The 24,719-nt window shown below is 44.1% G+C and overlaps 1 protein-coding gene across 1 annotated transcript in view; it reads left to right on the top strand.

The window, feature by feature from the left end:
- The first annotated feature begins 1,566 nt into the window (after positions 1-1,566).
- Positions 1,567-24,719, top strand: part of Dapp1 (dual adaptor of phosphotyrosine and 3-phosphoinositides 1) — a 48,322-nt gene continuing 25,169 nt past the window's right edge. Inside the window, exons 1-3 of the mRNA XM_034500261.2 lie at positions 1,567-1,810; positions 17,538-17,660; positions 22,080-22,213. Of these exons, the coding sequence (XP_034356152.1) occupies positions 1,710-1,810; positions 17,538-17,660; positions 22,080-22,213 (358 nt within the window). The 5' untranslated portion in view covers positions 1,567-1,709. The remainder of the gene's footprint in view (positions 1,811-17,537; positions 17,661-22,079; positions 22,214-24,719) is intronic.

Raw genomic sequence — 24,719 nt, 5'->3', positions numbered from 1 at the left:
AGAGAGGAAGGAAGGAAAGAAAGAAACAAAGAAAGAGAAAGAAAGAAAGAAAGAAAGAAAGAAAGAAAGAAGAAAGGAAGGAGGGAGGGGGGGAGGGAGGGAGGGAAAGAGGGAGAGAGGGAGGGAGGGGAAGGGAAGAAAGAAAGAAAGAAAGAAAGAAAGAAAGAAAGAAAGAAAGAAAGAAAGAAAGAAAGAGAAAGAGAAAGAAAGAAAGGAAGGAAGGAAGAAGGAAGAAGTCACCTTAGGTTGTTATTCCCAAAAGAAAGAAAGAAGAAGAAAAGGGAAGGATGCAGGGAAGATTAGGAAAACTGGAACTCCCAGAATGTGCTAAAAATGGGAATGGATAAAACAGACAGTCCAACACTGAAGAAATGTGCAGAAGGAGCAGGCGATCTGCCCCTCTTGCTTGTCTTGCTTCCTCTGCTCAGTGCTTTGGGGCCCTCCCTGCCCCCTTCTGCTGACATGCACTTTGTGCACCTTCTGTGCACATTCTCAGAGCTGGTTCTCCCCAGGACCGTCTCTAGGCACTGAGGAATTTCTCACCAGAGAAAGCCAGAGCCTCAGGAACCATTGGGGAGCAGAAGAGAAGAGAAGAAGGACAATTCCTAAGGAGACATTAGCAGCCTGTGTAGCGCAAGGTCTTCGTTCTAGCAATCTCTTTAGGATACCAAATGAAACAGCCTCCCGGGTGAACCCTAGTTCATTTTGGGATGATGGAAAGGGAACATGAAAAGAGAGTTCTTTATCCATCCACCACTACACTTCTAGGCAGATGGAATTTCCCCTTTATGAGTCTAGACGCCACTGCATCCAGCATAGCTCAGCCCACTGGGCAAACCCCAGGATGGATGCTGTTCTTTAACTTTCTTCTGCCATCTTCTCAGTCCTTTCCCTCGTTTGTTTTTCTTTTTTTTTTTTTTTAAACAGGGATTTACATAGCCCAGGCTGACCTCAAATTCACCATGTGAATGAGGACAGCCTTGAACTTCTGAGTTTTCTGCCTCTACCTCCAGAGTGCTGGGATTACAGGATCTTATGGGGTGCTGGGGATGGAACCCAGGTCTTTGGGCTTGCTTGTGAGAGCCTCAGCCCCCAAATCTTCTCCTCCAAGTGTTCCCCCAAGGAAGCCTCATGGGGATATTGAAAAGAAATCCTGAGCCAGTACCAGAAACAAAGTAGAATTGGGTGGGACTGATTGTTTCATCTAACTTTTTTTAACCAGTTCAAAAGATGTATCTGACTTGGAGGCTTCCTTGTTGTTCCTTGTGCCTGAGTGAGGTGGGTGTGTGCTTGCACCCCCTCCCCCAACCCTCCTACAAGCCACAGTCAAGCTCTGGTAGGGAGGAGAAGCTACAGTTTGGTCTCCTACAAAGAGTTTGACCTAATAATACCATCCTTGGTTCGTGGTCCTTCTGTTTCCTTTGGCAAAATCTGACTTGATAATACACTGTGGTGTCTGAGGTGCTCTGCAGCTAGAGGGGTTAGCACACTTCCTGACTGACAGAACACCCCTGCCTATGCCTCAGGCCCAGGGTGGCAGAGGCAGTGGGAGGAGCAACTAAGTTTCACTTCCTTGCTAGCTAGAGACTCTGTCACAGCGAGCTCCTGTCTTACAGAGAGGGAGCAGCGTGTCAAGCAGCAGCAGATACCAACACCCTCACTTCACTCAGCACCTGGCGGGGAGTCAGCCATCAGAAGCAAAGGAACGAATGGGCAGAGCAGAACTTCCAGGAGGGAACATGAGTACCCAGGATCCCTCAGACCTGTGGGGCAGAGCAGATGGGGGCACAGACCTGCTCCAGGATTTGGGGTAAGAGCGCTTTTTTCAATGAGTAGAACTTCCCACTCCCGTGTCAACAGTCACTCATCAGTGAGTGTTTCCAGGATTCAGTCTCTTCTCTCTGCCACCTGATGATGGTGGAAACCTGGTTGTTTTAATTGATTTCCCGGAGCTTCCTTCTGGGGAGTGCTAATTCATTGTAAACGTGTAAGGTATCTCTCTAAAAGCGAGACCAGTTACATTGAGAAAACGTGACAAAAATCAACTGTTGGGCATCCTTTAGCGAAGAGGCAGAAGTGGAATGCGTGCATACAATGGTCTGTTTCTTCCATACTGTGCTAGCTTATCATTAACGTGAGGTGGGAGAGCTCTGAGCGCTGCCTCTTGGCAGTGAAGTGTGTCACTGGTTCCATAAACAGAAAGACTATACGTCTGTGAGTAAGAGGGATTTTTTTTTTCAAAAGAAAAAGAATGAGGAAGTTTGTATGGCAATCTTGTTTTTATGGTGCCTCCTTCTCACACAGCACTATGAGCTCTTGCATAGATATGTCTCTGTAAAGGCAACACAGCCTTTAGATACAAGATATCAACAGTCCCACTTCAGAGGCAGGTTTAGGTTAGGTGACATCATCAGAGTTCATCAGAAGGGACCCCGATGACACTGCTCATCCGGACCTTCAGTAAAGAAGAAAAGGCTACTCAGACAAGAAAGGGGGTTTCCGTGGAGACAAAGCCTTGCACCTACACACTTGTGTTTCCCATGAGAGAGGACGTTGGACCTGTTGTCTACCTAAGTTGCTGGAATTCCTCATCATTCAATGACATGACATACTGTCACCTTGCATAGGATGAAAGTGAACACAAAAGGGGTTTAAACTCCATCTTATCAGTCACATCAATGAAACAACAAAGCTGAGACACCCACTTGCCAGAGGCTCTATTTTCTGAGGATGGTTGAAATCTCTGTTTACACTTACTCTGTTTACATCTTATCATTTTGTATTGTGTTACTGTCAAATTTTTCATGGCACCATGCTGGCACAGCAGGTAGAGGTGCTTCTGGCTAAACCTGGCTAAACCTGACAAGCTGAGATCAACCCCTGGAACCCACTTGGCAGAGTTGTCTTCTGACCTTCACAAAGATGACATGACAGGCAGGTACCCACCTGCATACACACACACACACACACACACACCACATACCACACATACCACACACACCATGTACACATGTAATAATAATCAATTAATAAAAATTCTAAAAGCAGCTCTCAATAATTCTCTATAATTTAGATTTAAAGCCAAGGACCTGCACTGTCATTTGGTATTGACAGCTAGGATTTTCAATAAAAGTAACTCCTTATGAGGTCATCAGAGCTCCAAAAACTCTCCATGTTTCTCTTCAAATAAAAAAAAAAAAAAAAAAAACAGAAGGAAGGGCCCCTCTGTGAGCATCCAGACCAGAATCACAAAGGCGAGCTGCTCAGTGATCTATGCTTTGGAACTGTCAGCACACTCAGAGGACACGAATGAACCTGACCGTGTGTCTGGGGACAGGATAAAGCCAGTGCAGGTGAACCACAGGCTTCCCTTCCCTGGCAAAGAATAGACACCTGATACTAAGTCCAGGGGCCCTCATTATTATTCTGAAATACGTGGTACGTTTGTATCCAGACATCTCTATTTCAGAAGACCTGGAAATTTTCTTGAATGTCAGAGCTTGGTCTTGAGAACAATGCAAACTTCAGTTGCTGAAGAAACTGCTCTATAGTGTGGGTCTCAACCATCTCTATGTACTAGGCAGACTAAAGGAACTTTCTATTTGTTCATTCTTATTCTATTTTTATACTTGACACAGGGTCTGATATAGCTCAGCCTCCAGTATGAGGTAACTGAGGATGGCTTGAATTTCTTGATATTCCTGACTTCATCTCCCAGGGACTGGGATTAGAGGTGTGTAGCATCACACTCCACTTATGCAGGGCTTCCAGGATTCAAGACAAGCACTCTACCTAATGAATTACTTCCTAGGCATCTGTTTTATTTTTATTCTTGGTGCCCAGGCCATGCGTGGCACGCGCACACACCGCACCACACACACACACACACACACACACACACACACACACACACACACACACAGTGGAGAGGGAGAGGGAGAGGGAGATATGAAATCTGTCTCTGGGCTAACGTTTCTTTTTTTTCTCTACATGCCTCTAAAGTAAGACTGGAATTAAGAATCAAGGTATAAAATGTATGTTCTCTGAAGTGGCAGATACAGTTTTATCATTTATTTTAATTTAGGGTGTGCCCTTAAATTTTAAAATCACTAATAAGTTCTGGCATTCTGTTTGAGAGGTTGGAGCCTGTGGCCAATAACCTCATTGAGGTGCGTTGTGCATATTATAAAATTTACCCATTTCTGTTTTGTTTTGTTTTGTTTACCATTTCAACTTGAAGAGTGTGACTGTCACTGTAGTCAATCTTAGCACATTTTCACCTCCCTTGAAAACCAGTGAGGGGCACAGTTCATTTAAACATAGTCAGGGGTCTACCTGTGTGGGGGCCTAAGAAAGCCTTGATTTCTACAGCTCGTTTATTTCTCAGTATTGTCCAGTTTAAGCTATTCCCTCTACTAGGGAATAAACAACTTTCAAAGTGCTGAGGACTTGACCTCCATTCTGCAACACTGAATATGTAAACACCCACCCCTTGCCCCCGGCACACCAATGATAGGCTTTCCATAGGAGATAGCTGACGAAGGTTGGCAAGGACCTGTTGCCTCTGGCTGAATTCTGAATATAAATGAAACTTGTTCTTTGAACCTTTAATCCACTTTGGTGAGGCAAGATTTGTACCAAGCCTCCAGAATAATCCAGTTTTTTCAAAGCTCCATAAAAATTCTATTTATTTATTTAGTTAGTTAGTTAGTTTAGTTAGTTAGTTAGTTAATGGATAGATAAAGATAGATACAGTCTAGGTTTAGTGACTTGAATTTTAAAATTATTTTAATCAGTTATTTCAGTCATTAGATATTTCTTTTTTGTTGTTATTGGCTTGTTTTGCGCAGTGCCAGGGATGAAACCAGGGGCCTTGTATATTCATTCAGATGTAAAGAGATACTTGAATGGAGGCATACACACAGAGAAAGGGGTGAGGGATTAATCTTGGTTCTTTGGTCCCTATTTTTCTCAGGCTCTGGACTATGTCACTTCTGTGACCCAGAACTGTAGTACACCCAGCCCTGGCCCTCCCAGAACACGCAGGACTTTGGTAGAACACTGGCTGCATAGTCTCGAAAGGAGACTTGGACCCAGTCAAACCATTCAGTTCCTTTGGAGTACCAACCCAAAGGCATTTATTTTCCTCTTCAGTGCATTAGTGAGCTCCAAAGGAGAAGGGAAACAAAGCCCTACTTGTTGTGGAGGTGTAAGAACGAACAGCGAACAGCGCAGGCCCAGAGAGCCAGGCAGGGGAGGCTCAGCTCTGGGAACAGCTAGATCTACTCCTCCACTTTCCAAAGCAAGATGTGGGGTGAGTGAGACACTGAGAGGCTCAGCACTCCAACCATCCAGCAATGGCTTCCCCACACCCACCTAGCACCCGACCAAGGCACAAGGCCCCAGAACCACCAGAACTCACAGGGTAGGGGGTGATAATGGATGGGCCTCACATCCAGTTTTCCAGGTTCTATTTGATAAGGGATTGTTACCCAACCACCGATGTGCCTACACAGAGAGCATGTGACAGAACAGCTAGGCCACACTTCAGTTTCATCAGGACACACAGACAAAGGACAAAGGGGTGGAGATTCCCATGGTTCATTTACAGTTCAGAAAGAGGTTCCAGGAGAAGCTCCAGAGGAGTTTCCAAGCTTTTAACTGGTAATCAATCAAGCAGATCCAGTTCTCCAGAGAAGGTAGTACAGGAAGGACCACAGTTGGCATGACAACCTCTGCCGATTTAGATGAAAGAGTGCTGGGATAAGGTGAATGTAGATTAAGCCTTCCCTCCTTCCGGAGCCTTGCCTGGAAAGTCAAAACGGGAATGTTCTCTTTATTGATCCTACCTATAAGAAGAAGAGAGGGGCTGGAGAGATGGCTCAGTGGTTAAGAGCACTGACTGCTCTTCCAGAGGTCCTGAGTTCAATTCCCAGCAACCACATGGTGGTTCAAAACCATCTGTAATCAGATCTGACACCCTCTTTTGGTGTGCCAGAGACAGGATGCTTATATACATTAAATAAATAAAGCTTTAAGAGGAGGAAAAGGAGGAGGAAGAAGAGAGGCCTGCTGTTAACAGTTCTTTTCTAAGAGTCTCTGGAATTTGAGCTACCAGCTGCCAGGAGTGACCCATACCCTCTCCTCACTGATTTTATTCCACATACCTTCCTAGCCTAAGGCAAAGTACATAGGAGTTAGCCTCAGATGGAGGAACTGTCTGGTTCCAGCCTGAAGTTAACAAAACATTTCCACAGAAACTGTAAGCAGAAGCAAAGATCTGATTCTTTTAAAGCAAATGTTGGTACACACAGATACATTCTCTTCAAGGACTGACATTTTCACAAAAGTTAATCAGTTTGAGAGATTCACTAAGCAGTTTGCAAAGCTGAAATCATAGGTTATAATAATAATTTTAGATGGCCCACTGTACAGGAGCATAGGGAGAGTTCTTTGGTTGCACACACACATACAAAATACATCTATACATACATATATCATACATCCATACACACATACACACATATATACACATATGCACATATATACATATAATGAGAGTTTCCTTGTCCTTGCAAATGGGTGGCACATGTGAGGAATTCCAGCACTTGGGATGCTGAGGCATGAGGGTCTGTGAATTTGAAGCCAGCCTGGGCTACATACTGAGGCTCTGTCTTTAAAAAAGAAAGAAAGAGTAAGGGGGAAGAGGAAGGAAGGAAGGAAGGAAGGAAGGAAGGAAGGAAGGAAGGAAGGAAAACAGAGCTTTTGTTGTTCCTTGAATGTAAGAGTAAGTCAGAGATTGGTGAAAAAAAAACAAACCAAACCAAAACCAACAATAGGTCATCTTTGTACTAAAGGTAAAGGTGACAGATGTTTTTGGGTTCACAACCTTAGTGTGATACAATTTTCCATATGTGCTTTCGTTGCACTAAACAAACATTAGAGAGGATACACACAAATGAGGTGATAGTGCCCAAACAAAACATTAGTTATGGACAATGATGAGTGAGTTTTATCTACAATTGTCACACACAGACATGTTCGAGCACACACACACACACACACACACACATTTCCCCCTATTTCAACCATTCTTGGTGCTCAGTCCACACAAAAACAAGCGGTTGGCAAAAGTGACCCTTGCTGGCACAGGAAGTACATAATGATAAATGCAATACACAACATTACACAACAGCCACTCTGTACACACTCACTCTGGCCTCCAAAGACACACTTCCTCCAGTTTTCCATGTAAGCACCTGAGGAATCTGGCTGGCTGAAGTGCCACAGTGTCTAGGTCCACTGTGCATGCTTAGCTCACAAGCCAGGTAGCATCCCTCTGTGACAGCTGGTAGTTACGCTCTCCGGCTCTGCACCAACCCCATGTCATCTGCACATCTTGCTACATTCGGCCATCACAACTATCACAGTGCAGTTAGGCGTTCATTTCGTAGAGCAGACAGTGACTTAGAGAAGCCAATTGCACTGAGTACGTCACAGGCCTCCTATGAGTGGCTCTGAGAAGCAGCGTGGATTACCCCACAGCTGATAGATTCCCACTGGGCTTTGCCTCGCCCACCAATTAAACAATAATGGCGACTACTCAGCCTTACAGGCTTGCCACTCCAAGACTGAACTGCGGTGTTACCAAGGCCATGTGCGTTTACAGATGCAAAAGACTGGAGCCAATCAATCTCCTGCAGTGTGCCAGGTTTACAGAGCCCACAAGCTTCACTACCACAAAGACGACTTCCTAATTTTACTCAAACTTTTCCCTTTTTATTAAACTGGTACACTTTTTGGTGCACATGTAAACTTAGAGGGGAAAAAAGAAAATTCTATGACTTCTAAAAATCAACACAACTTAATTATAAAAAAGAAAAAATGTCATGTCAGTCTTTGACTGCTACATGGGCAGCATGGACAGGCCAATATCCCAATGGCCAGTATCCCAGAACCTTAATGAATTCGGTGCACATTCAGTTTTCCGGGTTAAAAAAATAAAAATAAAAAAATAAACAAACAAAAAAACAAACAAGTAGCAACAACAAAAACAGGCTGAGAACACTATCAAATCAAAAAGGTCCACAGAGATTGACGGCAGATAGCCCGGTGAGGCTCATTCTTCTGTAGACCACTCTGACATCTTGAATTCTAAAACTGGAGGGCGGTTTGTTCTTCTGCGGCTGCGTGGTGCGTGTAAGGAGCGAACTGACTGGGATGTTTTGGCTCAAGTGAGTTTCCTGTTCAGTTGTGTTCTTCTTCCCCTCCCATGAGTGATCTTCTTCCATTTACATATTGGAAGTCTGCCCCAGGAGTTTCTCACATCGGGAGCGGCTGCTTTTCTGCATTCTTTGCTCTTCCACTCCTTCGTAAATCCATCTATGGAATGAGGACGTTGCACAAGGCTGGGAGAATATGGAAAGGAAGCACGGACTGAGCAGACGCAAAATGTACCCTGCGCACAGCAAAAACATGAAATAGTGTAGGCTTGAGGGCTTTACAGTGTCTGGGAGGACACTGTCTGTCACAGGAAGGATACACACAGGTGGAAAAGGTGGCCCCGGACTATGTTTGTCAGCTGAATGCGAAAATACAGCACTGTATGGGATGGCAGTCATGAATAAAGGGGGGAAACCTGACAAGACCGAGCGCTATGACAAACAGCCCGTTATCTGTCCTCTAAAAGTATTTACACCTTTAAAATGCAAACATGTCGCCATTTAATTTATATTGGCACGAGCATTACATGAAATTATGCTTTATTTTGGAGGGCTGACATAGCATGTCTGTTTTACTTTACAGCTGCTTATCAAAGACTATACAAAACACATGGCAAAAATATATTTTCCCTAAAGAATAGCTACTACTAGGTCAGAGAGAAGGCCTCATGGGTAAAGCAGTTGTCACCAAACCTAACAGTCTGAGTTTGATCCATATGATAGAAGGAATGGCCAATTTTCCACACATGCAAGCTAGTGGGTGTTTTTTAAATGTAAGCATTATTTAGACTATTTTTCACTTTTCTTTGTGTTTGAAATTATTTCTACCAAACAGTTAAATTATATGAATGTGGCAATTATTAGAAATTGGGGGGAAATTTTAAAGGTCAGTCATTTCTACCCAAAGAACATGTCCACAAAGAACATACATAAAAATGACATTGTTCAAAATCTTTCCTGTCCTATAAGTGTATTTTTCAGTGAACATACATGTTATATATACGGACTGAACTGTAGTCACAATTTTGCTCTGGTTTTTTGGTAGGATATCCATTATCTTGGCCTCTGTTGGAGCAAGTGTAGATCTCGTGGGGGGGGGGGCGGGGCGGTGCATTTCTCCATGTTAATCTTTAGATACTTGGGCTGATCTGGATTTCCAGAGGGTCTGAGATAGATTTGATCACAGGATGGTATGGAATCACTGGGTGTTTGTGGAGATACAGGATTAATTACACGGCCATCGCATTTTATGTTTCATTGTTTCAATCGGATAATGAGGTATTTGAACATGGTGAGCCTAGGTGCAGGAACCAGAAATCTTTAGGCTGAGATTGGTGATTGAGAAAGGACACAGTAGGGAGTGTGGGAGGGAGCCAGCCCTTCCACTGCTTCCACTGAGTGACTCACACCCCAACAAAGCAAAGCTCTACTATTTTTAAATATTTTTGTTGTTGTTTCGTGATCCTCCCTCCCCCTGAGCTAGGGTGTTTTTTTTTTTTTTAAATATATACAGCACTGGGAAAAACCTTCAGACCTTTAATCCTTTCCGTGTCTGCCTGAATGCAGTGGGTTCCTAAAGCTGCCGGGTTCATTCCTATTCCTCTTGTTTTGACTCCTCGCACCTGTGCCTTTCACGGTGTGGGTGTATAATGGACACTTTGTAAGTGTGAATGCTGTGGTGTTGACTTCCTTCCCCCCCCCCCCCTTGGAAGGGAGCCCCTTAGGAGCAGGGATGTAGACCATTCGGTTTACCTTTTCTGCATGAGCCTACCTTTTGTCAAAGAACAGATATATTAAGTGTTTGTTGACGGGAAGCCAAGACCAGAACTCAAAGCTGCTGACGTCACCACTTTAGTCTGAGCCCCATTCCACCCAAGGCTTTTTAACTGGTGAACTAAACCAATACAGGTTAGAAGTTGGGAGCACGCAGTATGCAGAGGAGAGATGGAATAAGGACTTGACCTGCCTGTGAGTTTTACATCTCTTGGGGTATAGGTCTCTTTCCTGTACCCATAGGGGTAGGTTTCCACTGGTAAGCATGGTCTAAAGCAGCTAATCCGAGCCAGACCTTTCTGCGGGATATATGAGTGATTAGAGCAAGTGCACAGTCAACCCAATTTCCTGAGGAGGTGGAGCCTCCTGAGGGAACCTTGGCTTTGAGATCCTTGACCAGCCAGTCTGAGGAACTTCACGTTCTTACCCACAGAATGTTTTGCCCAGTGCAAACTATTTCCTATGTCACACTCTTTGGGGAACGATGCTGTAACACTGCCCTGGGGACTGAACACAAGCCACTTGTAGTGAGGAGATGCGATTCCTACCCCTCTCTCCAGTCAGCGGCTGTGTCCCTCATCCGACCCCAGTATCTAATGTCTCTGGGCATGTGGATCTGTCTCTGGGTCTGCTCTGTGAGTCTCTCTTTATGGGACCACTGTGTTCTCTGTCTCTCTTGTAGATGACTGGGTCTCTCTCTGTTTGTAGTTCGCTAAGTCGCTACGTAGCATTCCTCACCGAACACAGTGCTTCTGTTGGCTGTGTGAGAGATGAGATCCGTGATCTCCACCTCCCTCTCGCTCCCTCCCTTCCTTCCTCTTCCTTTTTCTTTTTTTTCAATCTCTTCCCTTCTTAATTCCACTAGGAGGTGGATCCTGATGAGAGAAGCCCCCCCCCCCTTTTTCTCTTTATCCATTTTTTCCCTTATCTGCTCAGATTTGGTTGAACTATGTAACCTAGCCTGGCCTTGGTCTCCCAATGCTCCTGTCTTGCTCTCCTGGGTGCTGTGATTACTGGCCTGCACTGCATGTCTTTATGTATCTCTGTCTGTCTCTCTTTGACTCCCATGTTTCTGAGTCTCTGTTCCTCTTCCTCTTTCTGTCTCGGTGTTTCCACTTTCCAGAACTTCTGGTCTTATTATCAGACTCCAAGCACAAGTTGATCATGGTCTCTAACTACCTCTGTGTTGGGGTTGGTCTTGTGCTCTGTGTATTGAGATGCTGAGTTTTGTGCCCCAAGACCAGGTTAAAGTCTAAGCATAGATATTGTATTGACCAATGTGCTATAAAGATTACTTCCCTGGACAGGAGGAGGAGGAGGAAGGTGGGACTGGAGATCAAGTATGTGGAGGGGCAGTCTCAGGAACCATGAAGAGAAGGAAAAAAGATGGGGGAAGAAGGAGACTGCCATGAGTCAGGATGGACCATGAACACATGGCCAAAAGAAACTTGTCCTGGGAACACACGTGGAGCAGAGCAAATAGAGCTAGATTCAGGTTGGCAAATAACGTGGAGCCTGTGGCTGGGATGTAGGTTAGAATAGCTCAGAACCTGCCCAGTTTAGGCTTACAGAGTGTTAATAAAAATATAAGGTTTCTGTGCATTTTATTCAGGAGCTATACAGAGGTAGAGTGGGGGCAGAAACCCCACATAAAAATATTTCTATACTTCTCCTTTCAGTGCTGTTTTGTTTGTTTGTTTTGAGCTGAGGTTTGACACCCAGCTTTAGTGGGTAGCTATCGGCATGTGGTGCTTCTGCCAGGTCTGTTTCCTAAAGCTTCCGACAACTAGCCATTCAGCACTGCTAGTAGCCTGTACAGGCGGGACACTTAAAACAGTGATGTGGAAAGTCCCAGCCTTGCTGACTCCATCACCAAAAACTCCCAGCTGGAAAGACCGTGGGGAGACTAAGCCTCCTCCATACAGTGTGCTGCACCTACCTGAGCTGTTTCTGAACTTCCCCAACCCTGTGGAAAGCTTCTACTTGCCTCTCTCTACTTGAGAAGTGAAGTTCTACCTTATGGGTGTCTTCTATGAACAATACCATCTTGTCTTAGATACAGCCTGACTGTAATTCAGTGCTGAGAGCTCTGGAGCTAAACGAGAGATGTCTTTATCCTACACTGGCAATTTCTGAAGACACAGAGAGGCCAAAACTTTGCCTTTCCCACGGTTGAAGCATCCAGCACTGACTCTATGTACAAAGGTACACAAAGAGATCAACATCCGACCCGTCCTGAGGATCAACTCAGGAGCTAAGGTCAGATCAACCCAAGTGGGGATGGCTTGGATCGGGAAAGCCCAGTGGAGATCTCATGTTTTTTCCTCACTGTGTTCACAGAGAATGTGAAGCCAAGCTGTAAGTTCAACCACAGATCAATCATCTGTGCCATGGCCTTAGAGAAGGAGAGCCACATTTATTATCCATCCGTCCTCTGGGGCCCAAAGACTTCAGAGGTTGTCACCAGCATTTTTAAATGAGAACAATTTTGAAACAGAAGAGAAAAAGATAAACATTTTTTTGAGTATTTATACCAGCTGTGGGCTTTTATTTTTCTTTCTGCTTTCCTATAATAAAGAGTTTCTAGTCCTGTTTTTTGGTTCAAATATATGTTCCTTTATAATTCAATATCAACAGAATCCAAGTTCTAGGTCACTCCTCTTCACCAAGAAGGGAAACGTATGATTAAATATATTGATAATCCATAGGCATGGGTTGCTAAGAAACTTTCTTTTTTTTTTGTTGTTGTTGTTTTATTTTATTTTTGTTGTTGTTGTATTTTCGAGACAGGGTTTCTCTGTGTAACCCTGGCTGTCCTGGAACTCACTCTGTAGACTAGGCTGGCCTCGAACTCAGAAATCCGCCTGCCTCTGCCTCCCAAGTGCTGGGATTAAAGGCGTGCGCCACCACCACTCGGCGGCTAAGAAATTTTCTTGACGAGAAATAAATACTCTACAGCTGAGGGCTTTGCTTAATTAACATGTGCAAAGCCCTGGATTCAACCCCTAGTACATCCAGGAAGGGAGAAGGGAAGGGAAGAAGGGAGGAGGGAAGGGAGGATGAGGGAAAGGAGGAAAAAGGAAGGACAGAGGGAAGGGAGGAGGAAAGAAGGAAAGGAGGGATGAAAAAAAGTACCTTAAATGAGGATGCAAACCACTGGTTTTTTTAATGTTATTTTGCATTACTCTCCAACATGGGCTCTGTGCTTCAGCTAGGCATTCTGCTGTCCATATGAACCATACACAAATTGACCCCAGTGTCTTTGCTTGTGCTCTTTCCTCTTGAGATGCCCTTTCTCTCACTACCTAATAGATCCAATATCCATGGTCAAGCCCAGAGTGCCATCACTCCCTCCACGAGGCTTCCTTGGCTCTGTCCAGCAGATTAAAACACTATATCGGCAGCCACAGAGGATTTCTGACTCTTAACTGGCAGGATCTCTTTCTCTGCTGAAACCCATATAAAACTTCGCCTTGCTCTTTCCTCAAGATGCCAAAGATCAAACTCAAGCCATTACCGCTACTGAATGAAAGTTCTTAGGATTATGGGTCTTTCATGTTCATGTTTCTCAGATTCTTAGAGTAGAAATCACTTGAGCCCTCAGGGGACTGGGGGACAAGAATATTCATTTCTATCAAGACCTCAGGTACTGCTCATATGGCTAGCCAAAATTTTGAGTAGCAAGGCTTTGTGTTGATTTCCAAGCACCAACAGCAACTCATTAGTGGTCTGGTAGTGAATTTAGTGGTTTTTATAAATATTTGCGTAAAGTAAATATCAAAAGTATTTAAGTAAATAGCATATAGAAAGGGTTTTTTTTTTTTCCTTGTAATTTTTTTGGGGTGTGCTTTTAACGTAGTGTGTGCTATCTCAAAAATTTTAAAGTCTTTCCTTCAAAGACATAGCATAAACAAGACATAAACAGACCAGTAAATTAAAATAATAAAACCCAAAGGATAAAACACCTTGGTGTTTCCAGCATGCTGCAACGGTCTCCTAGAAGCTTCCAGCATGAGGAAGCGCTGGGATGAAGGCTGGAGGGACTGAGCTGAGGACAAGCTTCTGGATCCAGCCTGCCTGTGTTCTCTGTGGTTGAGTGTATTTCCTGTACCTCCCTGAGAGGCAGCTATGAAAACTATTTAGTGGGTGGCTGTTTCCTAATGTGCTGCCTTATCGTGGGAGAGATAAGGCCACTGTTTTTTTTCAAGGCCAACTGCTAGTTTTCATATTCTTATAAACCCAGTGCAAGTATTCTGCCCGAGTTTATAATTAGACTAACATCTTTACTCTTACTGGCGCTGACCTTGAGACACAGCTGTGAAAATCTATAACCCATGGGGATGAAAGCTGACTATAATGCACTTTTTGTTTCTTTAGAGAAAGTAAGACCAAAGGACTCGGAGTTGGAAAAGAAGCCTTATTCAACACTGTGTAGTCACAGGTCACCAACAGCTAGGAGAAAGTCTGACATGTTAGTGATAGAGAATTCAGTAAAGCTGTGGTTTGTTCTCTTTTGCAAAAGTTAAGGAACTGGGCAAATTGTATAACAGAAGACAGCCTCTCAGTATTTGAAAGTACAGTTTTCTCTGTGAAAACCTTGTCATCTTGATTTGTGACAACCTGAAGTTGCTACGGGAGGGAACACACAGTTCCTAAACTAAATCAGGGACCACAGAATTGCTAAGCTAAGCTAAAGTGGTCGGAGGATGGAGCAGTAGGGGCCACAGAGGAAGGGATTGCATTGAAAGCATGGCTGCTTTTCCTGGCTCGCTCTGCTCCCCACCTGCTTGGGTCCAAGGTGGACACTCGTTAATCCACCTTTCTCTTCTCGGTGCCCACTAGCCAACTAGTTTCTTATTATGCTTCATTCTAAAACTATTAGTCTTGCAAAAGTACAGAGAAAAATGATGACCAGGAGCTTTTGTCCACAGCAGGCTCTGTGTGAGCACCCTCATGCAATTCTGAAGAGACCAGAGCAAGCTCAGGCGGCCGGCCTTTTGTGCGTGCCCTGAAACAAGACCAGACAAACAAGGTGCTCGTCTGTCCTGCACAACAGAACTTAGCTTTTAGGGACAATTCAAAATTCAAAGTTTAAAAGGTACTCGGGAGATGAGTGCTTTAGGAGATTAAGGACACAAAAGCCTGCGATAAAAAAAAAAAGATAAAAAAAGATGATAGTCAGAGAAGGGGTTACGTTTCAGACTCTGTCGGCTACTGAACGATTTCATCTGTGAGAGATCTACCAGAGAAAGCAGCATTGGCCAGCGCAGGTCCCTTCCACAGCCCCACTTAACTCTATTGCTCAACCGCTCAGGCTGACACTTCATTACCACAGGCCCATCACAATGGATGCTTGCGCTGCTGACCAAAAGATCTCTCACTGCCTGCACCCCTCAGATGCCTCCTTAACACCACGGGCATCATCTGAATGACTGGCCTTCCCTGCCTCACCAGCACGCTGGGACTGGGGGGTCCCTGCAGGTGGCAACTATCTCTAGTGCCTAGCTTTCTGGACTAAATCAAAATAATACAAAGTAGAATAAGGATCATGACCGCAGTGGAGACGTTGCCAGGTATAGCTGAGTAAATCTTACTAGGGATGGTAACTAACCTACTGAGTATTGCTGTTTGCCACTTCACCGGTGTTAACATGAGCCATCCTCACGGCTGGCCTACGAGGTATAGAGACTGGGTTTTTTTTTTTTCTTTTAATTTATTTAATTTTATTTCATGTGCATTGGTATCAAGTCCCCTGGAAACTGGAGTTACAGTCAGTTGTGAGCTGCCATGTGGGTGCTAAGGATTGAACCTGGGTCCTCTGAAAGATCAGCCAGTACTCTTAACCACTACGCCATCTCTCCAGCCCCATGCAGATATTGCTCGTCTGACTTTGGCTATATAAGGGAGCTGAAGCTGCCCAGACAGGTGAAGTAACTTGCCTAAGGTCTTGTTTCAAGTGAAAGGCATCACCTGGATTGGGACCCAGGCAACATGACTCCAGGGTCACTACCCCAGTTACCACACTGCTTTAAAGACCAAATAAAGGACCTGTCTCTGAGAGAAAGGCCTAGAGTACATGACCGTGGCCTAGAATGCTCTTTTTCCTGTAGAATTAGGAAGTGGGGACAGAATCGAATGCTAGCTAGGTTCAAGGACTTAGCTCTGAGATGGAGACACAGTTATGTGGAAAAGTGTCTCCTGGAAGAAGGAACAGGGAAACTGAGGCTCCAGGGTAAGAAAAGGGCTCTGTTTGTATTGTCTTCTTTTAACCATGCATATGTATCACCTTTTCTAAACCACAAAGATCAATTTAAAAAACACAGGAATATGTAAAGGTCAGCTTGAATCTCTTTGGGACTTTCCCAGCTCCTTCGACATTCATCAACTTGAAACAGTGTTTAACTTGACAGCAGTGCTCCCTCTGAAACACCAGGGTTCTTTGTGCACTGCTTCATTTTTTCTCATGGCCCCCGGACGGCTTGGTTTTTCTCATGAAATTTCCCTACTCTTGGAAAAGAGTGAGATAGACAAAAGAAAAAGAGATTGGCCAATGCTTTTTACGGACACTTTTCTTCTTTACTTTTTTTATTGTCATGTTTGTGCGTATGTACGTATGTATGCTTGAATGTGTGTGGAGGGAGTGCTCGTGAATGTGGAGGCTCAGAGATGACACTGGAAACCATTTTCATAGTTCTGCCACCTAATTCATTGAGGCTGTGCCTCTCAGACAAACCCAGAGCTTTCGGGCATAGCTAGTTCTGCTAGCCAGCTTCCTCTGGAGATTCTCTCCCTCTCTCTCTCTCTCTCTCTCTCTCTCTCTCTCTCTCTCTCTCTCTCTCCCTTCTTCCCTCTCTCCCTCCCTCCCTCCCTCCCTCCCTCCCTCCCTCCCTCCCTCCCTCTCTCCCCTCCCCCTTCGTGGCAAATACTTTAAACGCTGAGCCATCCCCCCCCCAGCCTCTGTTATACCTGTTTTAGATTAGGCCCCTTAAGCCACGCTATTATTTACTGGGCTGCCTTGCAAACTGAGTAGTTTGACAAAGAGTAATCCACCATTTTACAGCTTCAAGGGCTACAAGTTCAAAACGGAGCATCTAGGAGGGTGGCTCCTTCAAGAAGGCTTTGAGGAAGAACCTGTTTTGATCACTCTGGCTCTCTGGGAACAATCCTGGTCACACAGCCTTCTCCTGTATGGAAATCTCTCCTCCAGCATTCTCTTTTTACGGAAAGATTCCAACCATGCTGGATTGTGCCCACCTGACCGGCCTTGTTTTCACTTCTCTCCAAATAAGGTCACAGTCTTCGGAGCTGGAGGTTAGGACAATGTGGGAGCTAGTTCTGACCACAGCCTATGGCATACTGCTAGGTGCCACTGGTGTTTCTCACACTCATCTGAGGGAATTCCTAGTTCTCATTCGGGCTGAGAAACTGGTCTCTGGCATCCTTAATATGGAGAATATTGGTCATTTATCTCTGAGGGGCAAACTCCAGAGAAATGTTACCCATGGCTCGTCCTGAAGGAAAGCCCTGTTCTGGTCTTTCTAGGTGGTACCACAGCAACCTCACCCGCCATGCTGCTGAGGCCCTTCTGCTCTCCAACGGACGTGATGGCAGCTACCTGCTGAGGGACAGCAATGAGCAGACCGGGCTCTACTCTCTCTCTGTGAGGTAGGTGCCTAAGGACTTGGAGGATTTCAGTCCCATCTGTTGCCTGCTCACTTTGTAGCACTCACACTGTCAGGTGTCAAAAATTCCCTAATTCCTGGTGAGTCACCAGATTAAAGGATTTCAAATGCTGAATGATAAGATTGTAGAGAAGTCTTTCCAGAGAAAGACTTCTGGAGAGATGGTTCCATGGTTGAGAGCACCGGGCTCTTGCAAAGGACCCAAGTTTGGTTCCTAGTATCCATGTTTGGGAATTCACAATGGCCTGTAACTCAAGCTTCAGGGAAATCTGACATCTCTGGCTACCTGGGCACTTGCACTCACAGAAACACATACATACACACACACACACATACACACCACACACACACACATTTACCCACCACACACACACATGCACTAAAAAAATATTTCTTGTTCTATTCACTGCAGAAAAAAATATGTCAAAACCAAAGGAGACTGACATTTAATCCCAACCTGTCATTAGACACATGAAGACCCTGAAACCCAAAGGAACAGGCTGTCTGTCTTGGCTCAATTAACAGGGAAACAGCACTGTCCTCTGAATTCCTAAACTGGGCCCCTTTTTGCAATTTCTTTCTTGCCTGAAAAAAGCACAATGGTTTGTGACCATGAAGTGTTCATAGTTGCATGCAACATGCATGTAACATGCAACTTTAATTTTGTTTTTTTTTGGTTTTGTTTTGTTTTGTTTTGTTTTTTGTTTGTTTTTTTTTGTTTTGTTTTTTTTTTTGTTTTTTTGTTTTTCGAGACAGGGTTTCTCTGTGTAGCCCTGGCTGTCCTGGAACTAACTCTGTAGACCAGGCTGGCCTCGAACTCAGAAGTCCGCCTGCCTCTGCCTCCCAAGTGCTGGGATTAAAGGCATGCGCCACCACCGCCCGGCGCAACTTTAATTTTTTCCTATGGACTCCATCTATTTCCCCCAACGGTGAGCTAATCTAGTCCCTCTGAGTTGCACCAGGCTATGAGGATGCCCAGTGCATTTAAGGTTTCTCCTCCCATCCCCCAATGACTCCGTTTGTGGTTGTGAACCCCTGACAGGCTGGCTTCTAGTGCCAAGCACTAAGTGTTCCTGAGTTCTTATGGCCTTGGCTGGATATACATGTAAGGGCTCTATGCTAATAATGGCCATTGTTGGGCCATTGGATGACTGTGGCAGCACTTCTACAAATCCAGGAACGCTTGGAAGTCATGTGTTCCCTTCAGGGCAGTCCCTCAGACCAGTCTTGCTCTCCCATCCTCTCCTTCCTCTAAGTTCCTGGCCTCCCTGCACTTTCGGGATGGCAGTGGCTACATCCCTGATGCTGTTCCTAGCTCCTTCTCATCCAGTTCAGCCATTTTGGTTTATTTGGTTTGGGGTTTTGTTAGTAATTAATCCTTCCTCCTCCTTCCCTCTCCCTCTTCCCCTCCCTCTCTTCCCCCTCTCTCCCTCTTCTTCCTTCTTCTTTGGTTTTGGGGCCCAAACTCATGTTCTCACACTTTCAAGGCATGTACTTTACCAACTATGCTAGCTCTCCAACCTGGGAGACACTTTCTTACTTTCTTAGCTGTTTTATTCTCAGTCAGGGAGGAGGGGAGAGGAGAGAGGGAGAGGGAGGGGCGGTGGAAGGAAGGAAGGATGGAAGAAGTCAGATACGGTAGTGTATATTTTCAATTCTGTTGCTATGGAAACAGACACTGCTTACTGGATAGCCAGCCTAGTCTATTTCGTGAGTTGTAAGCCAGAGATGGGTGCTGTCTGAGGAACAATAACCAAGGCTGGCCTCTGGTTGTCACATGCACACAACGATATGCACATGCACTTGCACGTATAAGTGTGCCTGCAAACATGTAAACGTTCATGCATGCACACACACAAACAGACACAAAAAAAGTACTTCTCTAAACAACTGTCGACAGGCTTCAGTTGAGCTCAAAAGCAAAGAATTTAGCATATTGTTTATCCTCTCCTCAGACATGGACCCTTCAGTATTCATTTTCTATGCTATATAAGAAGTCACCAAAAAACTATAATGGCTTAAAACAACACAAATTGTCACTGTTCCTACATTCATTAAAGTCCGGGCCTTGCCTGGGTGGCTTCTCTATTTAAATTCTCCCAGCCTGACATAAAGATGTTTTCAGCTGCAGCTGGGGCTCTTGTCCGGAAGGCAGAAGCCTTGCATCACTTCCTCCTTTCCTTACCTCGTTTGCCTGTCTTTCATTTCCCTGCTGCGGTAGCACAAGGGTCCCTGTTCCCCTAGCTGTCATTCAGGGAGCAGTGTCAACTGACAGATGTCACTGCGGTCCATGCTATGTGGCCTGTGTGAGTAATGAACATGGCACGAATGTCTGCTGCCTTCCTGCCAGAGCACACCTCTCTACCCTCTCCCATGACGGAGAATTCTGTTCCACGGAGTTCAAGTGAAGACGTCAGGCCCACACAGAGATTCTTCCTGTTTTTAAGATGAACCAATTTGGAGACTTAACAGTGTGCTAAATCTTTTCACGACTCCATCTTGATTAATTCTTACCTGGATAATCGGAACAGGGATATACATCGGAGTTGGGGTCAGGGCATCTGTGAATTCTGTCTGGCATCCCTTTCATTCTCTAGCAGTGAGTCTACATGCCTATTTGAAAAGAAGAAGGAGAGACAGATACAGAGTAGGGAGCAAATTAGGTAGCCAGAGGGAAGAAAAAGTATATCTATTAATACTTGGAGTCACCCTGACGAGTTTTATTTATAAATTTTCTAAATAACAGGGCTAGGGACTAGGGAAATAACTCAGCCAGTAATAGCTAAGTCTATGCAAGAAGAAAATAACTTAGTTGGACTCCCAGCACCCATGTAGAAAACTAGGAATGTTGGTATGTGCTTATAATCCTGACACTAGAGAGGAGGACACAGAGGTACCCCTGGGGCGGGCTCACTGGCCACACAAACTTGCTGAATTGGTGAACCCCAGATTCAGTGAGAGTCCTTGCCTCAAAAAAATCCATGCAGAAGATTCGAGAGAAATGATACCTGAGGTTAGCCCCTGACTTCCACAACCATGTGCACACATGTGCACATGTGCTTATACACACATGTACCTGCACATGTGAGAACACAGGTACATGTACTGTGCATCAGGTAGAATTATTAGATCACAGATAGTAACTAAAGTTTTATCTATTTGTGACTCATCTGATCATAAGCTATTTATGAATAAATTGCATGTATTTCATCTTCATGAAAAATTAAAATATAAATCACTGGTTTTCATTACAAATACTTGGTAACCCTTAGGGCGAGAGGAAGCTACCATCAAAGGTGACAGAATCCATAGACCAGTTGTTTAGAGTTATGATTATTTTTATTCATTTGTTTGTCCATTCCCTTAATAATAAATCTTTGAAAGCATGCATTTTGTACCAGCCATCTTTTTATCTCAACGACCTTGTTAGCAAGAAGTATAGCCTCGTAGAGCCACCAAGACCCAAATCTTGCTACAAAGCAGAGTGTAGCAATTGCATAAAAGAAGGCAAGTTTTTGAGCAAGAAGTCAAAGGGCACTCAATGTAAGGTAGACTTTTCAGGAAGATTCAAGGTGGTTTACCAGCAGAGACCAACAGGAAGGGACAGTTGAAGGAGGTTAGGAGCAAAGATGAAAAAAACCTCGTTCTAGAAGAACAGCAGGTCCAGATGGACAGAGATGCTGAAGCTGGCGCCCCAGATCAGCAACATCCACTGAGAACCTGTTCGATGCTTCCTCTTGAGGGCCTACCTTCCACCTGATGAATCATTGTCTAGGTGTGAGACCCAGCAACCTGTCTCAGTAAGGTCTTACTGTTGACTTTGAGATATTCTGAAGTTGGGGTATTGGCCACATAGTGGGAGGTGAGACTAGGAAGAAGATAAATGCACAAATGAGGTGAGCAGGAGAGATTTTATACAATGCTTTTCATCTCAAAGATGAAGCGGGAAATGACAGCCTTGGAAATCTGACACTCTATTCCGTAGATGATCATGCAGGCAGGCGAGGGGCGGGGAAGACTAGGGTCATGTGGCTCACTGACAGAAGCAGGCTTCTGACTGACTCCCAGACAAGGGAAGAGGGCCAAGGACACACATGTCCTGTCTGTCACCCCTGTCGCTGAATTCATGGCCTTTATGGAGGTTAATATTCAAGAACCTTTGCAGTCAGTGGAAGAGCAGGCAGGGGAACTGTCTCTTGTCTTCAGGTAGAGTGAAAAGCTGAGAATATTCCCTGCCAGAAAAAAATGAACAACAGCCTTTAAAATGCTCAGTGATTTTGATGGCTGTGTGTTCAGCATTCTCAAAGGCTTATTTACGGTGATGCTAACACATTGCTATATTCGCCTTCAAAAAGAATTGTCATTTGTTAAATAACATTAAACACTTTTTTTTTTCTTTCAGAGCAAAAGACTCTGTCAAACACTTTCATGTTGAATATACTGGGTACTCATTTAAATTTGGCTTTAATGAATATTCATCTTTAAAGGATTTTGTCAAGCATTTTGCAAATCAACCTTTGATTGGAAGCGAGACAGGTAAGCTGTCTTAGTCTAAATACCTGGTTTATTAAGACGGTTATTAATTCATATTTCTTGAGTATTTGCTTGGAATCTGGTGACTTCTGCTGGGGTTAAGAACATTGCATGGTGAGAAACTGGGAAGAAATAAATCAAAGACAGAGTCCTTGCCACAGTCACACTAGCTCACCTGGAACTTGTGACTCTCTTGTCTCAGCCTCACAAGTGCAGAATTATGGGACATTAAAAGCTCACTCAATGCCAGGCAGTGGTGGCGCACGCCTTTATTCCACCACTTGGGAGGCAGAGGCAGGCGGATTTCTGAGTTCGAGGCCAGCCTGGTCTACAGAGTGAGTTCCAGGGCAGCCAGGACTACACAGAGAAACCCTGTCTCGAAAAAATAAAAACAACAACAACAAACAAAACAAAACAAAAGCTCACTCAGTCAGGCAGAGTTTTATGAGTCTGAGGGCAGTCTTTCTGGTCCACATAGTTCCATAGCCAGTCAGGTCTATACAGTGAAACCTTATATAAATAAATAAGTAAATAAATAAATAAGAAAGACAGTTTCTTTAGAATGTTCACTTTTATAATACATAGAGTAAAGAAAAGAAGACACAAGGTAATTCCTCATCATTTCAGGCATGGACACTGACAGGAATGTGTGCTTGTGACACGAAACTGATAGGTTTAGAGACAGCTCTGTGTGTGTGTGTGTGTGTGTGTGTGTGTGTGTGTGTGTGTGTGTGTGTGTAGGTGAGACCCAGAGAACTTAATCTGAAACATTTTCAAAGATAAACTTCACATAAAATGCCCACAGCAACCAAGTGCTCAATATTGAAAATGTTGGTTAGAAAACATTTTTATGAGCAATAATAGCCCATAACCATCCTCTTGACTAAGCTCATGACCAGGAAGCAAAGATGAGGCGGGGTGGGGACTTAGTCCCATTTTACCATCCCCTTCAATGTCACACCACCAATGACCTAACTTTTTCACACTGTCTCTACCTTCTTGTAAGACCAAGCAGGGGATCACATCCCCTGGACCTTTGATGGACACTACCTATCCACACTGAAGCACCCACTATGCTGGCCCCTGAGTTTTCTAACTTGTTTGTCTATAATCTATAAAGTAAAGGGTCACCTCTGAATTTATGGCTTAGAATTGCAGCTTTATTTGCTCTAAATGATGAAAAAATCTCAGTGTATCAACAATGGGAAAATTGCAAGAGCCTACTTGTAGCACGAGAGATGGTACTACAGCTAATTGCTGTGAATCTGTCCATTTTTCTCATAAACTCTGGAGTGGTCTTTCTGGTCATCAGTGTGGCAGGGTGAGCTGACATCATTGATCTCTGCTGTTGCCACTTATGCCATGGGGACAGACCCCAGTATGAATCAGTGTCTAGCACAGATGATGGACTCACAGAAACCACACTAGCTGCTTCCCTCTATACCGAAAAGACCAGGTTTGTGGTAGACTATTCTGAATGTGAACCTAAAACTGTCAATCTGTTTTTTGTTTTGGTTTTTTTTTTTTTTTTTTTTATTGATGGAAATCCTCGCAATCGGCCCTGACAACTTCTTCAGTGTTTAACTGGTTCTCACAAACAAATGCATACGGGAATATTTGTTTCCACTGCTACCTTGACCCGAGCATCAGTTTCTCTAATCTGTACAGCTTTACTTCTGTGTGTGCTCAACCCTACACTTGCCTTTATTCAATTCTTGATCTCTAGAAATGGAGAAGAGTGTCTTAAGGCTGCTTCTTCTTCTTCTTCTTCTTCTTCTTCTTCTTCTTCTTCTTCTTCTTCTTCTTCTTCTCCTCCTCCTCCTCCTCCTCCTTCATCATCATCATCTTCTTCTTCATCATCTTCTTCTTTTCTTCTTCTTCATCTTCCTTCTTCCTTCTTCTTCTCCTTCTCCTTCTCATTCTTCCTCTTCTTTAATTGCAGAATTTTTTATTTATTTTATGTAGGTGAGTACACTGTAACTGTCTTCAGACACATCAGAAACGGGTATCAGATCCCATTATAGATGGCTGTGAGCCACCATGTGGTTGCTGGGAATTGAACTCAGGACCTCTGGAGGAGTAGTCAGTGCTCCTAACCACTGAGCCATCTCTCCAGCTCCCCAGTTCTTTTTTTTTTTTTGTTTTTTTTTTTTTTTTTTTTGTTTTTTTTTTTTTTTTGACTGTCTTTCCTTTTGTCCCTCCCATATTTGCTATTAGTTCAGGTGAAGAAATAAATGAAATAAATGAACTGATGGGAATCTTTTAGGAATCCTGTAGCCATCAAAACCACTATTGTTATCTGTTTGCCCTCTCTCCAAGCAAACTTGGTTCTTTCATTTAAATTTCTTTCCTAGACAGTATTTATATCTCTTTTTTGGGTTTTCTGTACTCATTACTGGACCCTCTCAAAATCAGAAAAAGGTGCATACACATCCTGCCATCTAGCAGATTTCAAGGCTGGGACCACAGTGAATGTAATGTATTTTGACTGACACTTATCCACATAGTC

Source organism: Arvicanthis niloticus, chromosome 4 (genome assembly GCF_011762505.2).
Source record: "Arvicanthis niloticus isolate mArvNil1 chromosome 4, mArvNil1.pat.X, whole genome shotgun sequence".
Classification (NCBI taxonomy): domain Eukaryota; kingdom Metazoa; phylum Chordata; class Mammalia; order Rodentia; family Muridae; genus Arvicanthis; species Arvicanthis niloticus.
Note: the sequence above shows the minus strand (reverse complement) of the source record. Positions and strands in the feature narration are given on the sequence as shown.